The 26,730-nt window shown below is 44.3% G+C and overlaps 1 protein-coding gene and 2 pseudogenes across 1 annotated transcript in view; 2 read left to right on the top strand and 1 right to left on the bottom strand.

Annotated features, from left to right (window-relative positions):
- Positions 1-5,913: 5,913 nt before the first annotated feature.
- On the bottom strand, positions 5,914-11,164 carry LOC103585482 (annotated as a pseudogene).
- A 1,476-nt stretch (positions 11,165-12,640) lies between these two features.
- LOC103585468 lies at positions 12,641-13,106 on the top strand (annotated as a pseudogene).
- A 7,491-nt stretch (positions 13,107-20,597) lies between these two features.
- Positions 20,598-26,730, top strand: part of RAD54L (RAD54-like (S. cerevisiae)) — a 28,239-nt gene continuing 22,106 nt past the window's right edge. Inside the window, exons 1-3 of the mRNA XM_008566443.1 lie at positions 20,598-20,817; positions 20,925-21,011; positions 22,739-22,858. Coding sequence (XP_008564665.1) covers positions 20,815-20,817; positions 20,925-21,011; positions 22,739-22,858 — 210 coding nt within the window. The 5' untranslated portion in view covers positions 20,598-20,814. The remainder of the gene's footprint in view (positions 20,818-20,924; positions 21,012-22,738; positions 22,859-26,730) is intronic.

Here is a 26,730-nt window from a genome sequence, read left to right on the forward strand (position 1 = left end):
AGGGACATGGGGGCCGAGCCCGTGGTGCACTCGGGAGAGTGCAGCGCTGGGAGCGCGGCGGCGCTCCCGCCGCCCGGTGCGGCTGGTCTCAAAAAGGACAAAAAAAAAAGAGAAGGGACACGGACATTCCCAGAAGCCTTTGGGGTTGGTAGGCCCACCCCTTCGTATCTGCTGAGTGATGTCATTTCCTGCCAGGATGGACTAGCCCTTCCTCGGTGCCAGTCCTTGGGTGGTGATAGAATGGTATAAGAGTGTCTGAGCCCCTGCTTCTAAGTGAGACCATATCATTTATTGTCTATACCATTACTTCTTGTGAGTGAGAACACATCGTCCCTCCTGGCAGGAAAGTTTCTCATTGTCAGAGGTTTGTGCTTCTTTTCAGAAGGTTTTTCTTTTTAAACAAGGTGTTTTTACTTTATCCTCGGGGGCCTCACTTCCTCTGTGATGCATCTGTGGTGCCAGCACTCCCATCCCTGTGCTGTGAAGGAGAAAAACCATCAGCAGCCTTCCCCTCTGGCTCTCAAGTCTGTCTGGCCTGGCCTGGCACAGTCTACTGTCTTACCCTGTCTCTGGGTTGTCCTCATTCCTGTATTCTGGCTCTATATCTGCCTGCCAGAGGTCCAGCTTCTGTGTCTCTACACCTTCTCAGTTTCCTCTTCAGGCCTCAGGCCTTTTTCATGCAGATGATTCCTGGCCTCTTCTCCCCATTGCTGATGGGAGCCAGGTCTCAGAGTTCTTGGGGTGTACCAGCATTTTGGATGCGGTTGGAGGTGTCATCTTCTTTGACTTTGTAATTACCCTTCCCTCACCCTGCCCCCTGCCTTCCACCGTTTGGTCACAAGGATGCCTGCCTGAGGTTGGGACACAAGGAATCCCCTTGTCTGGACTACAATGTGGAGGCATGGCAGGGAAAGACAGAGGCGCTTTGGTCCCTGGGCCCCATCCTGGGACAGGGAGGGAGCAAGGGAAAGTCCTCTTTGCTTCTTCCCTTAGAGCAAGCCCTTGATTCCTGGGACCAGAGGAGGGAGTAGGGACTGGTCTGGGTCTGGGTCTGGGTCATAGAGCCCTAGGGAATTACACCAAAGAAGGAATTTAGGGAAGCTGCCACCCTGGGGCTCAGGGAGGGGACAGGCCTAGAGAGAGGAGGGACAATGGCTATAGCTGACATCAGAGAATGAATTCTTGGAGGTTAACCCTTTGAACCCCAGGTAACTCCCCATATATTGGTCTCTATCTTTCCTGGGCCCTGAAACTAGAGTACTGGAAGGGAAAAAGGAGGGAAAAGGATGTCAGATGATCTTTGGCTGTTCACTGTGCCCTCCTAAGTTAGAGGAGTCTTCCCCAAATCCTGGAGTAACTCCTGCTGTTTCTCTACTTCTCTTTCTATGTTGGCAAAGGAAAGGAAGCCAAGTAGGTCATCTCTACTTTACCTAAACTCCTCAAGACTTGTTTTGGAACTGCTACCTGATAACAAAAAAATCTGCTATGACCAGGTTGGCTAAATTGTAGTGCCTTGGGAGATTTGGGATAAGTCAGTAGTCAGGTCCATGTCCGCATGTCCTGGAAAACATTATCATAAGACCATTTTTACTCAGAAGCAGACATGATGGCACCAGAAAGTCATAAAATAACCTAGAATGCTTCTAACCCTTACCCTAGATCCCTGCATATAAGATACAACCCAGTAACAATCCCAAATCTGTACATTATGTACAACCAATAGAAAAACTGATGAAGTGACTGGGTAGAGCTGTCTCTCTCTCTCTCTCTTTGATTCTTCCCCCTTCATGTGATTATAAAATGCTGAGCTCTGCTGGTCCTCTTTGGAGCGCATTTCTCAGGGCGACCCGACCTATGTGTTTCCCTGGTTGCAATGGTCATATTGGCCCAATAAAACCTATGCTTTATATATTCAGCCTCAGTTTGTTTTAGGTCAACACACTCTGATCCTTCTGGAGCAATACATCAGTCCAGGGCTCTCCCCTAAGGACCCTCTGTCCTCCCATCCCCTGAAAGTGATTGAAATCTCCAGAGTACATTCTCAGTCTCTTTGCTGCCCACCAGACCTCTCCTTACCACTCCTCATGGCCCTGGGGTTCCTGACTTCCCTCAGACTGGAAATTTGAGTTCCTATTCCAGTCCCTACTCTGTTGCCATTTTGTAGTGTGTCCTTGGGTAACTACCGTTGTTCATTGTGTTCCTCTTTAGGGCTCACCTGTTCAGCTACAAAGTCCTGAGCTGAAGAGATTGCCCTCCCCCTTGTGGCCATTTTGCACCATTGCTGGAGTTGCTGATTAATGGGTGGAACCTCTGAGCTCAAAATACTGTCCCGCCTTCCAGAAGACCAGTTCCCTCAGTGCACAGACAGGCTAGAGAGTCAGGCCTAGAGAGGGCATAGACTTGCCCAGCGTTACCCATTGTAAGCCTGTGGCAGTGCCCAGGTTAGAGAACGCAGATCATCTGCCTGCATGCCCACAACTCCACCACTTGGCCAGGCTATTCTCAGTCAACACCACTGAAGCCCAAAAGGACGAGAAGCAATTTTCCCTCTGTTATAATGTTCAAGTTTTCACACCACCCTAAAAAAAGCAGCTCGGTCTTTAGAGAAAGAGCTTCAGGCTGTGAGGAAAGAGAACCTGGGGCCTGGCCCGGGTGAAGGGTACATTAGTTTGGACTGCAGTTTGAGGAAAATCAATCTCAGACCAACCATTTTTTCTGGGAAGGGAGGGGGAAAAGGTCTAGACATTATGGGGACAGAGCTCAGCATTTCGGACCTGGAGGTTAGAAGCAGGGGTTGGGGTAAGGAACGGTGAAGTTAGGGAATCCAGATCTTAAAGAGGTGGGTGGGTGGTGGGGCTTCACAGGTCAAGGAATTACAGGCCAGTTGGATAAGCACCTGAGAGTAGTGAAGAGCTAAAGAGGTGGGGTGAGTGAGGCTGTCTGAGTACTCCAGGTAGGTCTAGGCATCTTCTCTGAATCCCTTAGATGACAATTCACTGCGAGAGAAGCCCAGAAGCCCCAGTAAACACACATCCTTTGTCCTTCCTACCTGCCTCTAGAATGTCTGGTTAAGGCACAGCTCTGCTGTTAGCTTAGGTTTTTCCAGGTTTCAGGGAGAAGCTGTTAGGAGCTCAAAGAAAGGAGAAGGGAGGAAAAGGGAGACAGGAGCAGAGAGACGAGAGAATAAGAGGAAAACGGGATGTTGAAAGTATGATCACAGGGAACATACAGCCAAGTGTGCTGGGAGCTTTTGTCAGGGCTCAGGGTAAAGGCAGAGATAAGACTGCTCCTGCCAGCTGCAGGAACAGCTGGGAGGGTAAGGAGTGGTGCTGGCTGGGATGGGTCCATCAAGGGGACATGAGACCATGTTAGTGGGCAGGTGTCAGGGCCTACACTTAGGATGGGGACGGTGAGGTTGAGCACTGGGCTGACTGGAAGCTCAGTGGCAGCTTCGGTGAGAAAGCTGGGGGGTTGGAGTGGACACAAGCTCACTGTGTGTGTGGTACCAGGCACACGCTGGGTGTTCAGTGACACCTGTTCAATGAATGTGTGTAAATCCAAAAGGATGTTACGTTTAAAAAAAGCAAGTTGGTCAGTTATAAATTAGGTAATCTAAAACATAATTCTATTTAATTCTTAGCAACTCTATAAACAATGCATTGTTAGCAATGTAGTATTGCTTAGAAATTTGCTCAAGGTCAGATAGGTAACGAGCTGTAATATGAACATAGATCTGTCTGACTGCAGGGCCTTCCAGGAAGTCTTCTGATTGCCCATCCCACCCCACACTCACAAAGACCTCACTGGCCTAGGAGAACAGATTAGTGCTGCCCAGCAGCAGGGGCAGTGTGTTAGGTTCCTATTATTGCTGTAACGAATTCCCACAAAAATAAATGTATTATCCTGCAGTTCTGGAGATCAGAAGTCTGAAATCTGTTTCACTGAGCTAAAGTCAAAATGTTGATAGGCCTACATTCCTTCTGGAGGCTCTAGGGAAGAATCTGTTTCCTTGCCTTTTCCGACTTCTGGAGGCTGCTTGCATTCCTTTGTTCATGGCTCCCTCGTCCATCTTCAAAGCCAGCAGCATAGAATCTTCTCTCCTCCCTGACCTCTGCTTCCATCCCTACATCTGTCTCTCTAATTGTACTATCTCCCTCTTATAAGGATTACATTGGGCCTACTGGGATAATCCAGGATTATCTCTCCATCTCAAGATTCTTAATCATATATTCAAAGTCCTTTTGCCATTTAAAATAAAATATTCACAGGCTCTGGGGATTAGGAAGTAGACATCTTTGGGGGAAGGGCTGTTACTACACCTGCTAGAGGAGAGGCACGGATGGAGGGTGGGCAGAAGGATGCACCCAGGACCAGATGAACCTCTGTGCTTTGTCCAGCCTCCCTCAGTCTGGAGTGAGGGGTGGTGCCAAGGGGGAGATGGCAGGTCCAGGCTCCATGTCTGGAGAATGGCAAGTGCCTCCTGCTAAATCACACCAGGGAGGTCTGAGGGTGAAGGTGAGACTTGAGAAAATTTCTCAGTTTAGGGAACTCTTTAGACCTGAGGCCCTCCTGGTGACCACGATGGAGGATTCCAGCAGGCTCTGTCCTCAATACTGTCTCCTCTCCAGAGCCATTTTGTGCTCCTGCTCCTCAAGGCGGAAGATAATTACACTCCCAGTGAACTAGCCTGGGTTATCTCTGGAAAGGGTAGGTTAGGTATCTCCTTTTAAAATTATTTATTCCTTAACAGTTAAACCACACTCCTCAGAGCATGGTGAATTCTTGTCCTCAGTTGATACTAGGCCCCTTTCTTGTTTCATTTTTTTCTTTTGATTCCTGATCCCTATTCTCATTCCTCTTCCTGACAGCTTATACACTCACATGTGTCAGTATACGTATGGATATGTATGTATCTTTGAAAATATATATAATTATGTGCTTATGTGTTTTAATATATATAAATGGCATACTTTTACAGTAAGCTAACTTCTGTAATGAATTGCCCCCATATTTCAGTTATTTAACACAATAAAGATTTATTTTTCACTTATTCCACACAGCGCCGGTGTTCCTGGTTGGACAGCTTTCCTCTACTGTCCACTTCAAGTCCCGGGCTCCTTCTATCTTCACATGATGATAACCTGATCCCTGCATCATAAAGTTCCCTGTCAACTTTTCACCAAGTTGCTTTACCACTCATTGATGATTATTTTATGAATTGGTTATTTCACTAGGGATTATAAAACAGTGATTTTCTAATGCTATTATTTCTTCTTCATTTATTAGCTCTAATTCTGTACAGAAAAACTTTTTCACATCCTCTAGGACTGTTTGGTTACCCTGAAACAAAGTTCATACCAGAATGGCAAGATAAATGCTTAAATCTTGTCCTTTACTTATCATTTTCAAAATAGTACATTGGTGTCCTAGCAACTTCTAATGCTGTCCAATGGTTTTGTTTTATTTTACTCTCTCTTTTAAAATTATTATTATGAATCAGTAGTTCTTATATACTTAATGTCTTTAATCATTGTAGTTATTTTTTTTGTTTTTTTACATAAAATATCAAACATATACAAAGGTAGAGAAAATAGTGTGATGGATTCCCATGCACCTGTCACCCAGCTTTGATGATTATCAACTCATGGCCAATTTTGGTTTATATATTCACTCAACTACTCCCTCCCTAACGAAGATTATTTTGAAGCAAAACCAGATATCATACCAATTTATCTGTAAATGTTTTAGTACGTATCTCTAAAAGATAAGGACTTTTATTACCATTATTGCACCTAAAAAGTTAATAATTTCTCAATATGATAAAGTATAGTTGATATTTAATATTCCCATTAACTATTTTTTTGAAGGAAAATTTTTATTATCTTTACATACAGAAAATTCAACAGTGTACATTTAATCCAGTGTAGTGACAAGTTCTTTAGCTCTTGCCTTTTCCAGCTTGGCAATGTGAGCCACAGATTTTGGACCCAGGACGTTGCCTCCCCAGTGACAGCGGATCTTATCTATCTGTCATTGTAATCGGTCCTGATGGCTTCCATCAGCTTATCCAGAGCTCCTTGTCTTCCGAATTAACCTGTGTGAAGGCAACGGTGGTGCAGGGTTTCCTGTGGACTAGTCGTCCCAGTCTGGCCTTCCCCTTGATAATGCAGTAGGGGACCGCTATCTTATGGCACAGCGCAGGCAGGAAAAAAAGCAGCTCAATGGGATCCACGTCATGTGTGATCACTACCAGCTGAGCCTTCTTGTTCTCCACCAGGGTGGGGACAGTATTAACTCCTGCTCGAAAGACAGGTGGTCTCTTTGTGAGGACATTCCTTGTGCCGGCAGCTTTCTGCTCGGCTCGAGCCAACAGTCTCTGCTTCTGCTCTTGCTTTGGACCGCTGGAGGCGAGAGCCCAATAAACATTTTTTTAAAAAAAGTTTTAGGGCCGGCCCGGTGGCGCACTGGAGAGTGCGCCACTTGGGAGCGCGGAGGCGCTCCCGCCGAGGGTTTGGATCCCATGTGGAGACCGGTTCCCGCTCACTGGTTGAGCGTGGTGCGGGCGCAACACCGAGGGTTGCGATCCCATTGCTGGTCCCCGGTGTGGGCGCGGCACCGAGGGTTGCAATCCTGTTACTGGTCAGTAAAAAAGACAAAAAGGAAAAAAAAAAAGTTTTAGTACCAGGGTTATGCTGGCCTCCTAAAAAGAGTTAAGTAGTGTTTCCTCCTTCTCTGTCTTCTGAAATCATTTGTGTGAGATTGGTAGTATTATTTAGTATTTGATATAACTCACTAGAAAAATCATCTGGGCCTAGAGTTTTCTTTAAGGGGATGTTTCTGATAACAAATTTCTTTGATGGACATAGAGCTGGCTATTCAGACTTTTTTTTTTTTTTTGTCTTTTTGTCTTTTTCCGTGTCCGGCAACGAATCGCAACCCTCAGTGTCGCCCCCGCACCGGACCGGGACCGGCAACGGGATCGCAACCCTCGGTGCCGCTCCCACGCCTCGCTCAGCCAGTGAGCGGGAACCGGCCTGTATGTGGGATCCGAACCCTCGGGCGGGAGCGCCGCCACACTTCCCAAGCGGCGCACTATAGCAGTGTGCCACCGGGCCGGCCCAGACTTTTTTCATTTTGAGTTAGCTTTGGTAGGTGGGTTTTTCAAAGAATTTGTCCATTTTATCTAAGTTGTTAAGTTTATTGGCATAAAGTTGTTTGTAACTCTCCCTTGTTATTCTTTTAAAAAAATCTGTTCGTTGTGAAACAAAGCACAAATGTAGAAAACACACACAAAAATGTAAGGCTTGATGAATTATTCTAAGGAAAATCTCTTGTAACCACAGATTTGGCCATGTCAAGAACTAGAGCCCAGGGCCGGCCCGGTGGCGCACTGCTACAGTGCGCCGCTTGGGAGCACGGTGGCACTCCCGCCGAGGGTTCGGATCCCACATACAGACCAGCCGCTCACTGGCTGAGCGAGGTGCGGGCGCGACACCGAGGGTTGCAATCCTGTTGCCGGTCCCGGTCCGGTACGGGCGTGACACTGAGGGTTGCGATAAAAAAAAAAAAAAAAAGAAAAAAAAAAAAAAAAAAAAAGAACTAGAGCCCAACCAGAAGTCCTGTCCATGTGTTCCATCCTAATTATGATCCCCTTCTTCTGCCTAGAAGTAACCATTTCCTGACATTATAACATTCACTTCTTTCTTTTTTATAATTTTTATCCTTCAACTGTTTATCCCTAGACACTATAGTTTAGCCTTGTCCATTTATTTTATTTTATTTTATTTTGTCTTTTTGTGACCGGTAAGGGGATCGCGACCCTTGGCTTGGTGTCGCCCGCACCGCGCTCAGCCAGTGAGCGCACCAGACATCCCTATATAGGATCCGAACCCGCGGCGGGAGCGCCACTGGGCTCCCAAGCGCCGCACTCTCCTGAGTGCATCACGGGGCCGGCCCATAGCCTTGTCCATTTAAAAGTAATTGATGTGTCTTTAAGTCTCTTAATGTATAAGGTTCTCCTTTCAACATTTTCTCAGTTCCTTAAAAGTTATTTGTTGAAGATTCTGAGCCATTTGATTTATAGTTTACCACAGTCTGGATTTTGCTGACTACACACTCATGATGCAGTTTTATATGTTCCTGTGCCCTCAGTATTACCTGTAAGTTGGTAACTGGATCCAGAGGCTGAATCAGACTCAGATTTGATCATCTTGGCAAGACTATAGGAGGCATAAAAATATAGTAGTCTCTGTGATTGTGATTTTTTTTAAATGTTGATGCTTATTGCCTGTATCTATTAATTCATTGAGGATTACAAAATGTTGCCCTTAGTTCTATAACTTTATTTTATTGATTAGTTGAAATACTTTTATAAGGAGAAATTTTCTCTCATCTGTTTGTTTTCCAAGTGGTATAGTTCACATAGGCACTCCCTTTTCCCACCAGTTTTCAAGATAATGAATTGAATCCCTTTCATCCTCCAAGGGTGACCATTAAAAAAAATCATTATTAAGTTATAGATTTATATACATTTGATGGGTTTCAATCAACAGGAATTGTTGTCATTATCAAAGTGCCACCTGCCCCCACTTTGGCCAGTGGAGTGTCAAGTTGGGTCCTGAGTCCTTTTGACCTGGCCCTAGTTGTCCTTGATAGACTTCCTTGCTATTTGTTATGACAAAATACTCCTGGGTCATCTTGTACACTTCTTGTCCAGACTGGAATCAGCCACTTCTCCAAGAAGCTTTGAGGTTTTTTTTTTGTTTTTTTTTTCCTTTTTGTCTTTTTTCGTGTCCGGCAACGGATTGCAACCCTCAGTGTCGCGCCCGTACCGGACCGGGACCGGCAACAGGATCACAAACCTCGGTGCTGCGCCTGCACCTCGCTCAGCCAGTGAGCAGGAACCGGTCTGTATGTGGGATCCGAACCCTCGGCGGGAGCGCCGCCGCGCTCCCAAGCGGCGCACTGTAGCAGTGCGCCACCGGGCCGGCCCGAAGCTTTGAGTTTTATAAGTGAGAAATTATATTTCAAGATCACAGCTCGGCCTTTTTAGTGGACAAAGCTGGGAGACAGTATATATCACACACACACACACACACACACACACATATGCACGTGTACACACACACACATACATATGGTAAAATACCTCCATGAGTACATATTGATATTCTCAATTCAAATTCAAGATTAAAGGGCTGTACCTAATCTCTTTCCCTTTCTTCCATACCAAGAATCCTTGTTTTTAAGGACATAGGAGATGATAGAATTAAAATATTCCATAATTACTCATTTCTTTTACTTCATATTACACACAAAGCACTCTGAGAATAACAATATTAACACTATCAAGAATAAGATCTACTGTTGTATAGCAATATAGGCAGACCACAGTCAACAACAGATTAGTGTATAACTTCAAGCAGCTAGTTGAAAGGATGTTGAACATTCCCAACACAAAGATGTGGCTTATGTCTGACGTGATGTGTTACACTTCTCACTGTGTAACAGAGACACAAAAAAGATTACTCAAAGCAACATGAATGCAATGAGAAGCATGAAGGGACTGCACCTCAGCAACTCCTCTGTTAGAAGGAGAAACTGGGTACAGCCCCAACTCAAAGTTAGTTTTTGTTTGTATTGTAAAGACAAGGAAGTTTCACAAGAAAAATCAGTTGACAAACATCAGCTATGTGACAATTGTTATCCATGGCTAAGTATATCTTAAACTATGGAAAATAGTAACATCATTAAAACTAACAGTGTGACATACCAAAGTACAATTAATGAAATGTTAAGCTACTTACACTGTGATCATTATCTTTAACTTAAGATATAACTATTTTTATAACAGCTAAAACAATCATTACCTTCCTATGATTAAATCCATATGTGATTGTATCTTAAGTTTCCATTAACAAAAAGTTTTCCCTTCAGCAAACATTTCTTACGTATTTATTACAGCAGTTCTTTAAAATCTCTTAAGATCAGTATATCAACCACCTTTTAACTCTAAAGCATCAAAATATACAATCCCATACCTAAACAGCGATTAGAATTGATTAGATGGGCTTTTGCCCCCTAGCTGTAGGCCATTGCCTCCTTGCTAAGAACTTTTGTCCCATAAGTTTTTAGATAAAGAGACCTGTCTAATAATCAAAGAATCAAGATTTCTAACCCTCTACAGTGATGGATATGCTAAATACCCTGATATGATCACTGCACACTGTATAAATGTATCCAATATCATACTGTACTCCATAAATATATACAATTATCATGAGTCAATTAAGAACAAGTAAATTAAAAAGAAAAATTTTTTTTCAGAGGCAGAAATGGATTAGAGATAAACAGAAATGGGGATGGCATTCGGGAGGGAGGGCTAGGAACAATGAGAAGTTATTGCTTAATGTGTACAGAGTTTATGTTTAGGGTAATGACAAAGTTTTGGAACTAGAGGTAGTGGTTGCACAGCACTGTGAATGTAATTAATTCCATGCAATTGTACGTTTAAAAATGCTTAAAATGGAAATCCTTATGATATATATGTTTTTTTTTTTTTAAAAAGATGACCGGTAAGGGGATCTTAACCCTTGACTTGGTGTTGTCAGCACCACGCTCAGCCAGTGAGCGAACCGGCCATCCCTATGTGGGATCCGAACCCAGGGCCTTGGTGTTATCAGCACCGCACTCTACCGAGTGAGCCACGGGCTGGCCCGATATATATGTTTTACCACAATTTAAAAAATGGGGGCCAGCCTGTGGCTCACTTGGGAGAGCGTGGTGCTAACAACACCAAGTCAAGGGTTAAGATCCCCTTACTGGTCATCTTTTTTTAATAAATAAATAAAAATGAAAAATGGAAAAAAAACCCCACTACCATCTCTTTGAACACTGAAAACATTAAAGTGTGTTGCTAATGCACTTCCCATTCTCCACACCATTAAAATTTTTTTGTAGTAAATCTACATTGTCAGGGCATATAGCCATTATATGTTACACTCTCTCCTTCTTAGCCCTTCTGTAGTTTTAGTTCTACAGGTAACCTTATATTTAATACCTCTAGTCCTTAAGTCATTCTACTCATTTTGCTTGGCTGAAGCTCATTCTCTACTAGATTCCTCAGGAAGGGTGCTTGGGAACAGTATTACCTGAGATCTTGCATGTTGTTAAGTTTGTCTGTACTTTTTATACTCCTCCTTACAAAGTCTTTGTTGCTTGGTTCCCACTTTCCTTACTTGAGTCTCTTAAGTATGTTACTGCATTTTCTTTTGGCATAAAGCATTGCTGTTGAAGAGTCTAATGATAATCTAATTTTTCCTTTCTAAATCATGGACTCTGCTTTTTCTAGATGCCTAAAGGATTTTTTTCTTTTTTCTTCAAAGTTCAGTAATTATCCCCATACCAGCCGGCCACCAAAAGAGAACAAAACAAAGTTCAGTAATTTTATTAGGATATGTCTTGGTGGTGGTCATTTCGCAATCATATTTTCAGCTTTGCAGTATGCTCTTCAATATGTAGTTTCAATTTTTTCTTTATTTTAAGAAATTTTTCTTGAACAGATTTTAGTATTTGTTCTGTTCCCTTGCTTTTGGCTTTCTTCTTCAGGGACTCATATTATCTCTCTATATTTTTATTTTTATTTATTTATTTATTTTTTCCTTTTTGTCTTTTTTCGTGACTGGCAACGGGATCGCAACCCTTGGTGTCGCGCCCGCACCTCGCTCAGCCAGTGAGCGGCCGGTCTGTATGTGGGATCCGAACCCTCGGAGAGAGCGCCGCCGCGCTCCCAAGTGGTGCACTGTAGCAGTGCGCCACCGGGCCGGCCCTATATTTTTATTTTTATGCATTTATTTTTGGCAGCTGGCTGGTCTGGGGATTTGAACCCTTGACCTTGGTATAACAATACCATGCTCTCACCAACTCAGCTAACCAGCCAGCCCTCTCTCTGTATTTTTAATCTTCTTTGCCTATTTTCAGTATTTGTCACTATCTCTAATCCTTTTTTTTTTCCTTTTTGTCTTTTTTCGTGTCTGGCAACGGACCGCAACCCTCAGTGTCGCACCCATACCGGACCGGGACCGGCAACGGGATCGCAACCCTCGGTGCTGCGCCCGCCCCTCGCTCAGCCAGTGAGCAGGAACCAGTCTGTATGTGGGATCCGAACCCTCGGCAGGAGCGCCACTGTGCTCCCAAGCGGCGCACTGTAGCAGTGCGCCACCGGGCCAGCCTCTAATCCTTTTTAAAAATATCTTTCTTCATTTCCTTTTAAGAATTCCCTCTTTTTACCTTCTATGTAAGGCATTATCTATTGTGTTTATTTGCCCTTGTGTACTTTCTAGTTTAGTCTTCATTTCTTTTATTTATTTATTTTTATTTTTAATTTTTTTTGACTGGTAAGGGGATCGCAACCCTCAGCACGGTGTGGTCTGCACCACGCTCAGCCAGTGAGCGCACCAGCCATCCCTATACAGGATCTGAACCCGAGGCCTCCGTGCTACCAGTGCCGCACTCTCCCAAGTGAGCCACAGGGCTGGCCCAGAAGTTTTTTTTTTTCGGTGGCTGGTCGGTATAGAGATTAAACCCTAGACCTACTATATAGAACATTTTTGGTAGTGGAGCCAGGAGCAATGTCACCACCATGGCTGGCATCAAAGTTTTGACTAATTTGTCCTTTGGAGGAGCAACTGGGCTGATGTTTTTGATCTTGGATGTGCCCAGGCAACAATGTACAACAACAAATACTGGCCCCTCTTTGCTCTGTTTTTTTTTTTTTTCAGCCTTTCACCTATCCCATACTACAGAGCAAGAAGATTAGCAGATGATGCAGGTGCTATGAGTAACACCTGTAAGGAACTTGCCGTACTTCTTACAACAGGTATTGCTGTCTCAGCTTTTGAACTCCTATTGTATTTGCCGGAGCACATCTGATTGAGTGGGGGGCTTGTGCTCTTGTTCTCACAGGAAATACACTCATTTTTACAACTGTACTAGGCTTTTTCTCACAAGGCTGTGCTGTAACCAACTGAGCTAACTGGCCAGCCCTTATACTAGGCTTTCTCTTGGTCTTTGGAAGCAATGAAGACTTCAACCGGCAGCAGTGGTAAAAGGGAATTACTGAACTATTGTCAAATACTTTTTTTTTTTTTTTTTAAAGATGACCAGTAAGGGGATCTTAACCCTTGACTTGGTGTTATCAGCATCACACTCTCCCAAATGAGCCACGGGCCGGCCCTGTCAAATAAACTTCTTGTCATTTGTTGCCCATCCATGCACACAATAGATGGGGCAGGAATGCTGAATGGGTGTATTCTAGGTTCTTGCTTTTATTATAAGCAGGTGTTTTGTGAATTGAAAATTATTTTCTGGAACTGCTACAAAGGAGTGCTTTTCTTCTCAATTGTTAGAAGAATTTTTGTTAAACTTTAAGGTTAGGGCCGGCCTGTGGCTCACTCGGGAGAGTGTGGTGCTGATAACACCAAGGCCAGAGGTTCGGATCCCATATAGGTATGGCCGGTTTGCTCACTGGGTGAGCGTGGTGCTGACAAAACCAAGTCAAGGGTTAAGATCCCCTTACTGGTCATCTTTAAAAAAAAAAAAAATAAGGTGAGAGTATAAAAATGGATTTTTAGGTATGGTTTTTATTTATTTATTATAGGTAAAGTAAATTGCAATGTGGGAAGAAATGACATTGAATTCCATTTTTTGAATCCTGTTTCTATTTATAAGTGAAAATTTTAATTTTCTATCATATAAATTTTAAAATTTCATGTTTTACCATGGGTAAAATGGACATACATAGAACTACTACTGATGTGGGAAAGTTGTATGTTTGCATCACATGTACAGGAAACCTTCCTTTGCTTTCTCCTTTCAACTTATTTTATATGTTGTATATATTAAGTAACTTTTCAAATACAGTGTAATAACATTTAGCAGTGTTGTTGGGAAAAATAGGAAAGTGTCAGGGCCCCTCGGATGTTCAGAACCTTGGGAGCATTTGCTGTAAATATCCTCAGGTGTTCCTTGTCACTACTTAATGTAAGTTGCGTATGGGCACCCAGGTGTCCAGGGTTGTGGACTTAAGTATAAAAGACCAACAGGGGCCGGCCCCCTGGCTCACTCGGAGAGTGTGGTGCTGGTAAGTGTCGAGGCTACAGGTTCGGATTCTATATAGGGATGGCTGGTATGCTCACTGGCTGAGCGCGGTGCAGACCACACCGAGCTGAGGGTTGCGATCCCCTTACCGGTCAGGAAAAAAAAAAACAAAAAAAAAACTAACAACTCTGCTCCACAGTGCTTCTCAGAACTCTCAGAGAAGCCACTAGGGTAGTTGCTCCTAGATCTGAAAAAAACCCATTCACTTTTCTGTACCTACGGCTCCCAGAACCTTTTTTTTCTATTACCTAGCTCACAGACCTGCGTGTGGAGGGTTTGTAACCCAATCTGTGCAACAGACTCGAGGGGTCTGCAACCCTAGCTTTATAAGTGTTTAACTCACCTGGAAAAAAATTGCTATGCCACACATTCAATGTGCCTGCTCCCCTGCCGATCCTGTACATAATTAACAAGTGACTTGTTAGTCCTGCAGATAATTCATGCATTAACGGCTTAAGGTTTAGACTATGGTAATGATAGCTCATATTCTCTAAGGTTATATGACATGTAATTTAAAGTTATTTAAGTTTTCCGTATATACCTCTCAACTGTTTTGATTTTGATTTCATCATGATAGATTTGCTATTTCCTTATAAAAGACATTTATTGTGTGAATTAATGCAAAGTAGTCAAATCCAGATGTATTACAGCTTCAGGCATAAACCTGACCAAAAAATTACCAGTTACCAGGCATGATCAAACTGTAGTGGTCATTTACATCTCACTTATCAGTACTTTTTTCAGGAGCTGGTTATGAAAATGTTCAAGTTGGTCTGACAGTATTTTGTTAAGGATATTTGTCTGTTTATTCAGTATACTTACTAATGGAGTTTGGATGTGTTGTCCCCTCCAAAACTCATGTGGAAATTTGATCTCCAGAGTGGCAGTGTTGGAAACTGATTGAGTCGTGGGGGCGGATCCCTCATGAATGGATTAATCCTCTCCCTGGGGGAGGAGGGGTTATGAGTGAGTTCTCGCTCTATTAGTTCCCACCAGACCTGATCGTTTAAAGGACACTGGCACCTCCTCTCTCTCTCTTGCTTCCTCTAGCCATGTGATCTACTTGTACCCACTGGCTCCTGGCCACTTTCCACCATGAGTAGAAGCAGCCTAAGGCCCGTGCCAGATGCAGCTGTCCCAGAATCGTAGGCCAAATAAACCTCTTTCCTTTATAAATTACCCAGTCTCAGGTATTTCTGTTATAGCAACACAAAACGGACTAAAATACTTACATAAAAAAAACCCACAACATTTTTATCTCAAATATTTTTCTCATTCCCTTTGCAGTTAGTTTCTCTACTGCCCTGGCCCCAAGCAACCACTGATCTACTTTGTATCAATAAAAATTAGTTTTTTTAGGGCCGGCCTGTGGCTCACTCGGTAGAGTGCAGTGCTGATAACACCAAGGCCATGGGTTCGGATCCTATATAGGGATGGCCGGTTCGCTCACTGGCTGAGCGTGGTACTGACAACACCAAGCCAAGGGTTGAGATCCCCTTACCGGTTTAAAAAAAAAAAAAAAAAAAAGGGAGAGTGCGGTGCTGATAGATGACCGGTAAGGGGATCTTAACCCTTGACTTGGTGTTGTCAGCACCACGCTCAGCCAGTGAGCGAACCAGCCATCCCTATGTGGGATCCGAACCCGGGGCCTTGGTGTTATCAGCACCGCACTCTCCCGAGTGAGCCACGGGCCGGCCCATTACCGGTCATCTTTAAAAAAAAAAAAAAATTGTTATGGCCAACGTCCGACGGGTAAAAGAAATTTGCCCACGAGAACCGGGTGATAGGAAAAGGAACAGAGTTTATTTCTGGCAGCCAGGGCTACGCAGGCCAATCAAGAAGAGCAGCCCCGAGTTGAAACCTCTTGCAGCTTTTATTTTTAGCTAGGCGGGAATTTTTCGCGCCTGACACAATCTAGCCAATGCAAGCAAGCCAGCAGTACATAAGCTAATTTTGCGGTTAGCCCTGTAGCCCCTCCCCATCCTGGATTCCCCATTTATTTTAGCAAGCGATTTGTACAGAAGCAGAATGCATATGTTAAGGTCAGTAGGGGTTGGGGCGTCCCTTAACAAAATCACAATCCATAAAAAGAAAAGGTTGATAAATTGTACTTCATCAAAATTAAAAATGCTTATTCTGTGAAAGACTCTGTTAAAAGGATGAAAAAACAAGCTACAGAATGGGAGAAAATATTTGCAAACCATATATCTGACAAAGGACTACTACAGTCAACAATAAAAAACAAACAATCCAACTAGATAATGGCCAAAACACACATAAAGAGACATTTCATTGAAGAGGATATACAAATGTCAAATAAGCCCATATAAAGATGGTCAGTGTTATTAGCAATTAGGGAAATGCAAATTAAAATTACAATAAGATATCAAAATAGCTATTCACACCTATCAAAATAGTTAAAGTAAAAAATAGTAACACTTATCATTATACAACTTATACATGTATCAAAACATCAAATTGTACCCCATAAGTATGTACAATTACAATGTGTCAATATAAAAAAATAGTAACACCAAATTTGTGAGGATGCCAGAAAGTGGATCACTCATACATTGCTGGAGGGAAAGTAAAATGGTACAGCCATTCTGAGAAAACAATTTGTCCAGTTTCTTAAAAAACTAAACATGTGGGGCCGGCCAGGGGCTCACTTGGGAGAGCGTGGTGCCGACAACACCAAGTCAAGGGTTAAGATCCCTTTAATGGTCATCTTTAACCACCACCCCCCCCAAAAAAAAAAAAACCACAAAAACTAAACATGCAACTACCATACAACCCAGCAATTGCACTAGTGGGCATTTATCCCAGGTAAATGAAGGCTTATGTTCATATAAAAATCTGCATATGAGTGTTTCTAGCAGTGTTATTTGTAATAGCTGACATTGGAAACAAACCAGATATCCTTCAACATGTGAATGGTTTAAATAAACTAAGGGACATCCATATCATGGAATACTACTCAGTGATAAAAAGGGGCTATATTGATACACACACGCAACAATCTAGATGACTCTCTGGAGAATTATACTGAGTGAAAAAGCCAATTTAAAAAAGTTACATGCTAAAATAAATAAGTTAAATACTATATGATTCCATTTATATAACATTCTTGAAATGACAACTATAGAAATGGAGAATAGATTGGTTTCCAGACGTTAAGGAAGGGATAGAGGTGGGAGAGAAGCAGGCATGGCTACCAAAGGGCACATGAGGGATCCTTTTGGTGATGGAAAAATGTTCTGTATCTTGACTGTATTATTGTCCTTATCCTGGCAGTGATATTATACTATAGTTTTTATAAGATGTTACCATTAGGGGAAATGGGGTAAAGGGTACATAGGATCTCTGTATTATTTCTTACAACTGCATGTGAATTATCTCAAAATAAAAAATTGAATAAAAAAAATTAGTAAGTAAAAAATGATTGCCCTGGGCCGGCCCATGGCTCACTTGGGAGAGTGTGGTGCTGATAACACCAAGGCCCCGGGTTCGGATCCCATATAGGGATGGCCGGTTGGCTCGCTGCCTGAGCATGGTGCTGACAACACCAAGCCAAGGGTTAAGATCCCCTTACCGGTCATCTTTAAAAAAAAAAAAAAAAAAAAAAGATTGCCCTCATCCTCCAAATAGTAATAGTTATCATCAGAGGCAGATTTACCATGAAGCTAAGGGTAAGCTTCAGGCCCCCCTGCACAGATCCTGGGAGTGCTGGAAGTTACTGGAGATGGTGATTTGTAATCAGTGTTCTAACAGAGTGTTCTAATAGGTGATAAATAAAAATTATCAGGCCATTGCTTTGGACTAAGTTCCTGCACTAGGCCTGAACAGAACAGACTAGAAACCAAAATGGAGTTACCCTTGCTGAGTTCCACATCACTTAGGTTGTGGTCGGACCTTTCTAGAAGTCAGGAGAAAGAGATAAGAGCCAATTTCCCAAATAGGTCAGTTTAAATCTTCAATAGGGATGATAATTAAGTTCTCTCTCCTTTAATCCTTACACAAAAGATGTAGCCTGAAGCAACTTGATTGTAACAGGGGTTTTTTTTGTTGCTGTCTCCCTGTCCCCATCTTACAAGGTAAGTAACTTTGAAATGACCAATCTGCTTTTTGTTCTGTTTCTACTTTCTTCAGCCTCTTCTGCCTCTGCTATTTGTAATAAACTTTGGAGCACTTCTCAGACTCTGTCGGGTGTTTTCTGGGTTGATCCTCACATTTAGCTCTCAATAAACTTTACAAAATTATCTTTGCCTCGACAACCTTAATTTCGGTCGACAGGGTAGAAGCCAGATTGCAAAAGGAAGCATCTCTATGGAAAGCATTTCTGATAAATTGCCTGAAATGGTTTCAGAAGAAAGGGACCCAAATCTCCAAGAATTTACAACTGGACGTGTAGTGTTTTTTTCTCATTATAAATAAATATTAATATGTGTACCTAATTTTAGAGGGTCCCTACAAGTACTTATAAAAGCTTCAGGCCCCACAAAACCGGGGTCTGCCCCTCCTTACCATAGCATGGTGGACAAGAACAAGGACTGTTCGGATCTCCTTACCGGCCAGTCGCCAGGGTGCGGGGAGTGGCGTGGGGAGAGGGACAAAGACTTTGGAGCCAAATTGCCTAAATTCAAATCCTGGCTATATTCACTAGGTGTGTAACCTTGGACAATTTACTAGCCTCTCTGACCCTGTTTCTTCACTTATAAAATGTGACAGTAATAACCCTACCTCAGGCTAGCCTGTTGGTTAGAGTGGCCCTGGTAACACCAAGGTGCAGGGTTCAATCCCTGTACCGGCCAGCGGCCAAGAAAAACAACAAAACCCTACCTCATAGTTGTGACATTTTTTTTTTTTTTTTTAAGATGACCGGTAAGGGGATCTCAACCCTTGGCTTGGTGTTGTTGTCAGCACCACGCTCAGCCAGTGAGCAAACCGGCCATCCCTATATAGGATCCGAACCCGTGGCCTTGGTGGTCTCAGCACCGCACTCTACCAAGTGAGCCACGGGCTGGCCTATAGTTGTGACTATTAAATGAACCGTTATATCTCAGAAGCTTACAAGGGCCTGGTGGTAAATTCTATGTGTATTCCTTACCATTCTTATCATCATGGCACTATGTTGACTACTTTACACACCTTAATGTACTTAATTCTCAGAATTATCCTGTGGGGGGGCCGGCCCGTGGCTCACTCGGTAGAGTGCGGTGCTGATAACACCAAGGCCGCGGGTTCGGATCCCACATAGGGATGGCCGGTTTGCTCACTAGCTGAGCGTGGTGCTGACAACACCAAGCCAAGGGTTGAGATCCCCTTACCGGTCATCTTTTAAAAAAAAAAAAAAAAAAAAAAAGAATTATCCTGTGGGGGACTACTATTATAATGCCATTTTAGACATGAAGACACTGAAGTTTTAAGAGATGGGGTGCACTTCTCTGACTCCCAAAAACCACGCATCCACCAACACGGTTTGGCCTAGAAAAGGCAGCTTCCTCCTTAAGACACGCCCAGACCGAGAAAGTCACGTCCCGTGTGGGCTTCCACTCCCGAGCCCACCACGTCGCAGTCCGGGCCGAATGCCTCCCCCCACACGCGGGGTGGGCGAGGCCTGACTCCAGCCCAGAACCTACGTCCCCGGTCCTGCACAGGTTCTAAAGCCCGACCAAAACGCGCAGAAATGTGCCGCCTTCTATAATCCCCAGCCGTCTACAGACAGGTGGCAACCCCCCGCGGCCCGGTCGGGTGCAGATCGTCCCTTCAGTTGCGGCGGGTGTCCCCAGCTCATGAGCCCGGGACAAACGCCGAGGGACCGGGGCCGCAGCCGGGCAGGGGCCAAAACTGCCGTCGGCCCCGCCCCCCCGCCGAAGTCCCAGCGCCGCCGCCCAAGACCCTCGGCCGCCGCGGCACTAGGCCCGCCCCTTCCGTGGGTCACGAGCGCCGAACGCATCGAACGCAGCCAATGGCTGATGCGGCGGCAGCGCGGCGGGAGGTTCGATTGACACGGGCTGGCGGCTGTTAACGCGCGCTTTGGGAGAGGAAGGTTTCGCGGAGCTGCTGGGGCCTGAACCCGTCTCTGCCGCTCCTTTCAGCCCCTCCTGGGATTCCCCTCCCAACCTGGGTCTTCTACTGGCGCCTCCTGGACCCCTGCTCGACCTCCGGCAGTCGGGCCTGAAATCCGCCCTCCAGCGCTGGAAATCCCTTCTCCGGACTCCCCTCTCCCTTCCCTGGCTTCGGATTTAACCCCAGCTTCTCGCTCTTGGCCTGTCATTACTGGCCCTCCACCCTCACCCCCACCCACCCCCTTCCTTTACCCCACTGGGACCATCGTCCCAACTCCACTGCGTCCAATCTGGGGCTCTACTACCTCCTCCCCACCGTCCCAGACTTATGCTCATCTCTGCTTGGACCCTTTCTCTTTGGCCTAGTCTCCCCGCCTCGGCTCACTGGTGACCAGCACTCTTACAGTTTGGGCCCAAACCCTAGCCTCTGGGTGGATCCCCTCCATCCATGCCCCCTCTTTAATTAGTTCATGCTCTTAATAATGTAGCAAGCCCCTCTATATCTGGCCCTGGTCCTGCATTCTCAGTTGCTGGGTGCCTTTGACCTTTGGATGATGGGTACTTGACATTTTATACTTCTGGGCCCAGGATGGTAAGTGTAGGCCTAAGGGATACTGAGAGTAGCCCTATGTCTTGGTCTAATGGACTTAGGCTACAGAATCCCCCTAGGTGCTCAGTTTTCCATTTCTCCCCTTACAGAGGAGGAGCTTAGCTCCCAGCCAGCTGGCCAAGAGAAAACCAGAAGGCAGATCCTCTGATGATGAAGATTGGCAGCCTGGGGCAGTGGTGAGAACTCAAGGGGATGGGGAAGGTGGGGATGCAGAGCCGTTTGGGTGGGGACTGGCCCGTGGCTCACTCGGGAGAGTGTGGTGCTGATAACACCAAGGCCCCGGGTTCGGATCCCATATAGGGATGGCCGGTTCGCTCACTGGCTGAGCGTGGTGCTGACAACACCAAGCCAAGGGTTGAGATTCCCTTACCGGTCATCTTTAAAAAAAAAAAAAAAAAAGAGCTGTTTGGGTGGAAGGGAAGCCTGGACTTGGTTTCTGGGATTACACAGTCACCTCCAGAAGCCTCTTTCATATGTTCAATAAAATTTTAATGAGTGATTACTATATGCTAGGCATTGAACAAGGTGAATACAATCTTTGTTCTCAAGGCAGTCACTAGGAGCTAATATAGCCTCAGTTTTCCTTGTGGAAAGGGGTATTCCAAAGCAAAAGAACACGTTAAGTTGGGCTCTTTGACTCCCTTGGGGTAAAAAAGGGCTCTACAAGGGTAATTAGCAGTCTGCTCTTTTGCTCTTTGTCCCCAGTGTCACAGAACAGTAGACTGTTCTGAAGCTACCTTAGAATCCTAAACACACTTGGGTGCAGATCCGAAGGGTGATGTCCTTCCAATCTCTGCTCATACTTAAGTACAGTATGTTCTACTTTGGATTGGGCTCTGTACTCTGCTCCCTGTTTTGGAGGCTTGCTGGGTCTGGCCGTGGACGGGACCTATGTAAACCAAAATAAATGGGACAATGCAGCAAGTACTTAAGAGAGAGAGAGAGCACTTCAAGAAGCAGGGGTCTGGCCACTAGAGTTTTGGAGGAAAGGATCAGCCAAGGAAGGACTAGAAGGCACTTTTTGGAAGGGGCAGTGTGTGAACGTAGAGAAGGAAAGGGGGCCTGGTGTTTGTTTCAGGTGTGTCTTACAGGATCATTGGAGCTTCAGATAACTTGGCAAACTGGTACAAGTGGATTATTGCCAGATGGCTTGGTGGGGCTTGCTCTGTAGTTGCACTGTTGGTGTGCAGGGGCCTCCTCTACCTGTGAAGGAGGCACATCGACTGCCCCATGCCACTTATATTGGTGTCAGACTTGAACTTGGGACAGTGTTTTCTGCAGCTGGGTCATGAATGATGGTGCTGTCTGTTGTTGATTCCCCTGAAAATGCTTTCATGCTAGTGTCCTCACCGTGGATTGAGTGGGGAGTGACCTCAGTGGCCTGGGACTTGGGGACAGCTGTACTCTTGTCCCTCCCTTGGGAAACTCAGAGAGGGAAGCATTTGGTTGTTCAGTCATTCCTTAGAGCTTCTTTTTTGGCAGATGGCTGGTACAGGGATCAAACCCTGGACCTTGGTGTTATCAGCACCCTGCTATAACCACCTGAGCTAACTGGCCATTCCCTTTGGAGCTTTTGGAGTGAAGATTTGGGGCCAAGCTGTTGGTGGGCTTGCTCTTTACAGGCCCACTTCATTCACTTTTTCCATTCCTCCCCCCCGCACCCTCCCCCTGTATCCCCCCCCAATTCAGGCACGTTATTTAACCTCATTAAGCTCCAACTTTCTCTCCTATTAAATAAGGATAATCATAAACAAATATCACAGGGTTACTGTGAAGATGATACAGGATAACACACGTGAATTTAGCATAGTGCCTGCACTTAATAAACACTTTAAATGCTAGTTGCCATTATGGAGATCTCCGTGGTCTTCCAGACTTCAGCTTTCCCAATTCTGTCTCCTAGACTCCTAAGAAACGAAAATCCAGCAGTGAGACACAGATCAAGGAGTGTTTCCTGTCTCCTTTTCGGAAACCTCTGACTCAGCTATCCAATCGATCACCCTGTCTGGACAGCAGTCAACATGTAAGTTAGAACTGCAACTTGCCTGTGTATGTGTGTGCCTAGTCCTTTTGCCTAGGTAGACACCTGCCCCGTGGACTCCCTCAGTGCTCTACAGAGTGGCCAGCAGACAGACACTGGTGGGGGCTTTGGTCCTCTCCACAGCTGCTGTGGCCTGCTTAGAAATGTGTGCCTGACTTGGACTCTTCCCTTGTTTATAGCTGTGTGGGCACCAAATCTCAGGTGGCTCACATTCCTTAGAAAACAAGGGTAGAAAAGAGGGTTAAGGCTATGGCAGGATGTTGGAAGCAGGATGCCAGTTCAGTCTCTGACTCTGTGCATGGCTTTAAGGAGTACCAGATTCCTGTGTTTCCTCTAATAAAGTCAAACTTAATCATCACCAGAGTAGGTTCTTACAGAGTACGCAGTGGGTGGAGCAGATCTTCCTTGCTCCAGACCTTTTTCCACCAAGCTTTCTAAGGAACATTTTGAAGGAAAAATGGGAATATGTTGATAGGAATATGCAATTAAGTCATTTGTGCATTCAGCAAACATTTAAAAACATTTTTATACAACATTTGATAAATTCAAAATAATATATGTAACATGTGAGTTATAAAACACAAAATAAACACCTGTGAACCCACCATCAAAGTCAAAGCCATCATCCCTTTTCCCATCCCCAGAGGTAACTATGATCCTGAATTGTGTTCATCATCCCCTACTTTTTGTAATAGTTTTACCATATGTATATAATTCACTAAGTAATAAATTGTTTTTTTTGAACTTTAAAAAATGGTGTTGAAATGGCATGTAGTCCTTTGGGACAGTTTTCACTCAGGATTTGTTCATGTTGTCCCAAGTAACAACATGACATAAGTGCAGTTGTGGTGGGTGTACACAGCAGGGGGGTCTAATGGTCTGGAGGATGGGCAAGACCTTAACCCAAGGGCCACACTGATTAAGTTAAGTCCTGAACGATATGAGGAGTTAGCCAGGTGAAAGGAGTAGGAAATATTCTAGGTAAAAGGAACAACCTGTGTGAAAGCCTGGCAGCAAGAGAGACAGGTCCTAAAAAGGGTTTGTATGGCTGGATCGTTTGGGAATGTGGGGGATCAGGGGAGTGGTGAGAGATGAGAGTTGGAGAGCTGTGCAGAGACCAGGAGTGGAAGGCCATTTGTAAGCCAAGCTGTGAGAGTCTGAACTTTATTCTAAGGCCACTGATAGGCTTTTGAAGTGTTTTAAACGGGGGAGGGAGGTATAGCAGTGTAGAAAATACATTGGAGGAGGAGAGATTGGAAGTAGGGAAACCAGCGAGAAAGCTATTGCAGGTATCCACGAAAGAAAGGATTGTGGCCTGAACTTGAGTGTTAGGGGCATGGAGATGGGAAGAAGTAGGTGGATTTGAGATATACTTAAGGCTTACAAATGGAAAGACTTTGGACTGATTACATGTGGGAAAAGGGAAAATTAAACATGGAGTTGAGATTTCAGACTTGTAGACGGGTGGCGGTGCCATTTACTGAGATAGGAACCGTAGAGGAGCAACAGCATTTGGTAGGAGGGAGACAAGTAGGTACCACGGTCATGGGGCCCGTGATGCTTTTAGGGGCCCACAGAATGTTTTAATTAATTAATTAATTAATTAATTTTATTTTATTTTATTTTATTTTATTTATTTATTTTTTTAAAAAAGATGACCGGTAAGGGGATCTCAACCCTTGACTTGGTGTTGTCAGCACCACGCTCACCCAGTGAGCGAACCGGCCATCCCTATATGGGATCCGAACCCGTGGCCCTGGTGCTATCAGCACCGCACTCTCCCGAGTGAGCCACAGGCCGGCCCGTTAATTTATTTTTTAAAAATAGTTTAACGTATATTAATAGCAAACTTACAGAAGACAAAGAACATTAAAAACATGTATTTACATGTAGGAAAACTCAGAAAAGAACAGTGAATGGATGGAATGTACTGTATGATAAAAATGCTACAAACACCATGTAGTTTCCATCAGTAAGAAATTCACTTGCTTAAAAAAAAATCTAAATGATGGCATTGTCCAGAAAAATTGAACAATCTATAATTGTTATAAAGTTGAACTGCTGAAAATTGCTCACTGAAACATTTTGACTTGCTTTAATGCTTTTTGTCCCTGAATTTTTATTAAAAATTTACACACAAATGAAAATGGAAACACTGCCAAGACCTGATTTTTGTCACCTATTTTTCCACTCAGAAACATATACATACCTTTTGACCCCACGGAAGAAAATATATAACATTCAGAACTAACAGTAACAGAAAGAAGAGATTTTTTTTTTTTTTTTTGCAAATGAAATGTTTCCCATCATAGTGGATTCTTTTTGTGGATCCGAACCCTTGACCTTGGTGTTACAAGGCTGCACACTAACCTGCTGAGCTGACTGACCAGCCTCATAGTGGATTCTTAAGTATGTTCTTAAGTATGTTCCTAAGCGGTGTGCTGCTGGATATCTTTTAGCATAATTGTTACATATTTGGCATGGATAGCACATAGGTTGGTGTCCTAAAAAAGGCCAACTAGTTAGGTCTCACTTACCTCCTGCAAAGCACAAATAGCTGTGCTCTGGAAGCAAATATCTGTTTTGAAGTCCTGAGCAATTTCTCACACCAGATGCTGGAAGAGGAGTCCCCCCCCCCTTTTTAAAAAGATGACCAGTAAGGGGATCTTAACCCTTGACTTGGTGTTATCAGCACCACGCTCACCCAGTGAGCTAACCGGCCATCTCTATGTGGGATCTGAACCCATGGCCTTCGTATTATGAGCACCACACTCTCCCGAGTGAGCCACGGCCAGCCCTGGAAGAGGAGTTTGCTGGACTTTTAATAACGTCTAATTCCAGGGAGTGCCAGGTACCAGGCCTATAACGACGTTTCTTCAACTTTCCAGTAGAGGGCACTCTTACAAGCAGTTTTTGTAGCTGTTTTCTTCCTGGGTGCTTTTACACTGATGGTTTTGCAGGCGATCTGCTTTGTGTGAGCCATGGTATTGAGACCCCCTTACTTACCCTCCTTTCTTCTTACTGGTGAGCTAGAGGTGGCACTGGAGTTAGACAGCTATGGCGGGCCTTTAATTCCTTTTAAAATCAGAAGAAAAAGAAGCACATAGTAATGAATTCAGCCTGGATTATATGTCTTTATACTAACACAGTCACACACACACACTATATATATATTTTTGTGTGTGTGTGTGGAGGAAGAAAAAAATATATATATATTTGTGGACGAAGAGGCCCAACAAGGCAACAGTGCCTAGGGCTCATGAAAATCATAGTGCAGCCTTGGAGATGAGGACTTTGGCCTTAAATATGTGTTTGAAGTGCCTGTAGGGTATCTAGGATTGGAGGCATTTGCAAATGTGGATGTAGAGCCTAGGAGTGAGGTATGGACTAGAAATAGATGGGAGTGTCATTAGCATAGAGATATTTGACACTTTGGAAGTGTATTGGAGTGTCAGGGTGAGTGTGTAGTCAGAAGAACTGAGAGCTAAATCCTCCTCCCTGAGGAGCACTGACTTTTTGTTTTTTGTTTTTGTGAGCACTGATTTTTAAAGGGGTTAGGCAGAGGAAGAAGAACCCGCTAGAAGGCTGAGCATGAGATCCCAGAGAGGTGGAATAGTGGGAGAGCAGTGTCTTGGAAGTCAAGGGAAGAGAACGTTTGAACAGAAGGAGTAGCCCGCTTCATCAAGTAAGATAAGGATAGAAACATATTCATTAGGCCATTGGTCATCTTGGCCAGAGTCATTTCAGAGGAGTTGATGGGGCAGAAGACAGATAGGAGGAGTGTGAAGTAAGGAAGAGGAGACAGACAGCTCTTTCTAGAAGTTTGCCTGTGAAGGGCAGGAGATAAGGGATCA

The sequence above is a fragment of the Galeopterus variegatus genome, unplaced genomic scaffold (assembly GCF_000696425.1).
Source record: "Galeopterus variegatus unplaced genomic scaffold, G_variegatus-3.0.2 Scaffold242, whole genome shotgun sequence".
Classification (NCBI taxonomy): domain Eukaryota; kingdom Metazoa; phylum Chordata; class Mammalia; order Dermoptera; family Cynocephalidae; genus Galeopterus; species Galeopterus variegatus.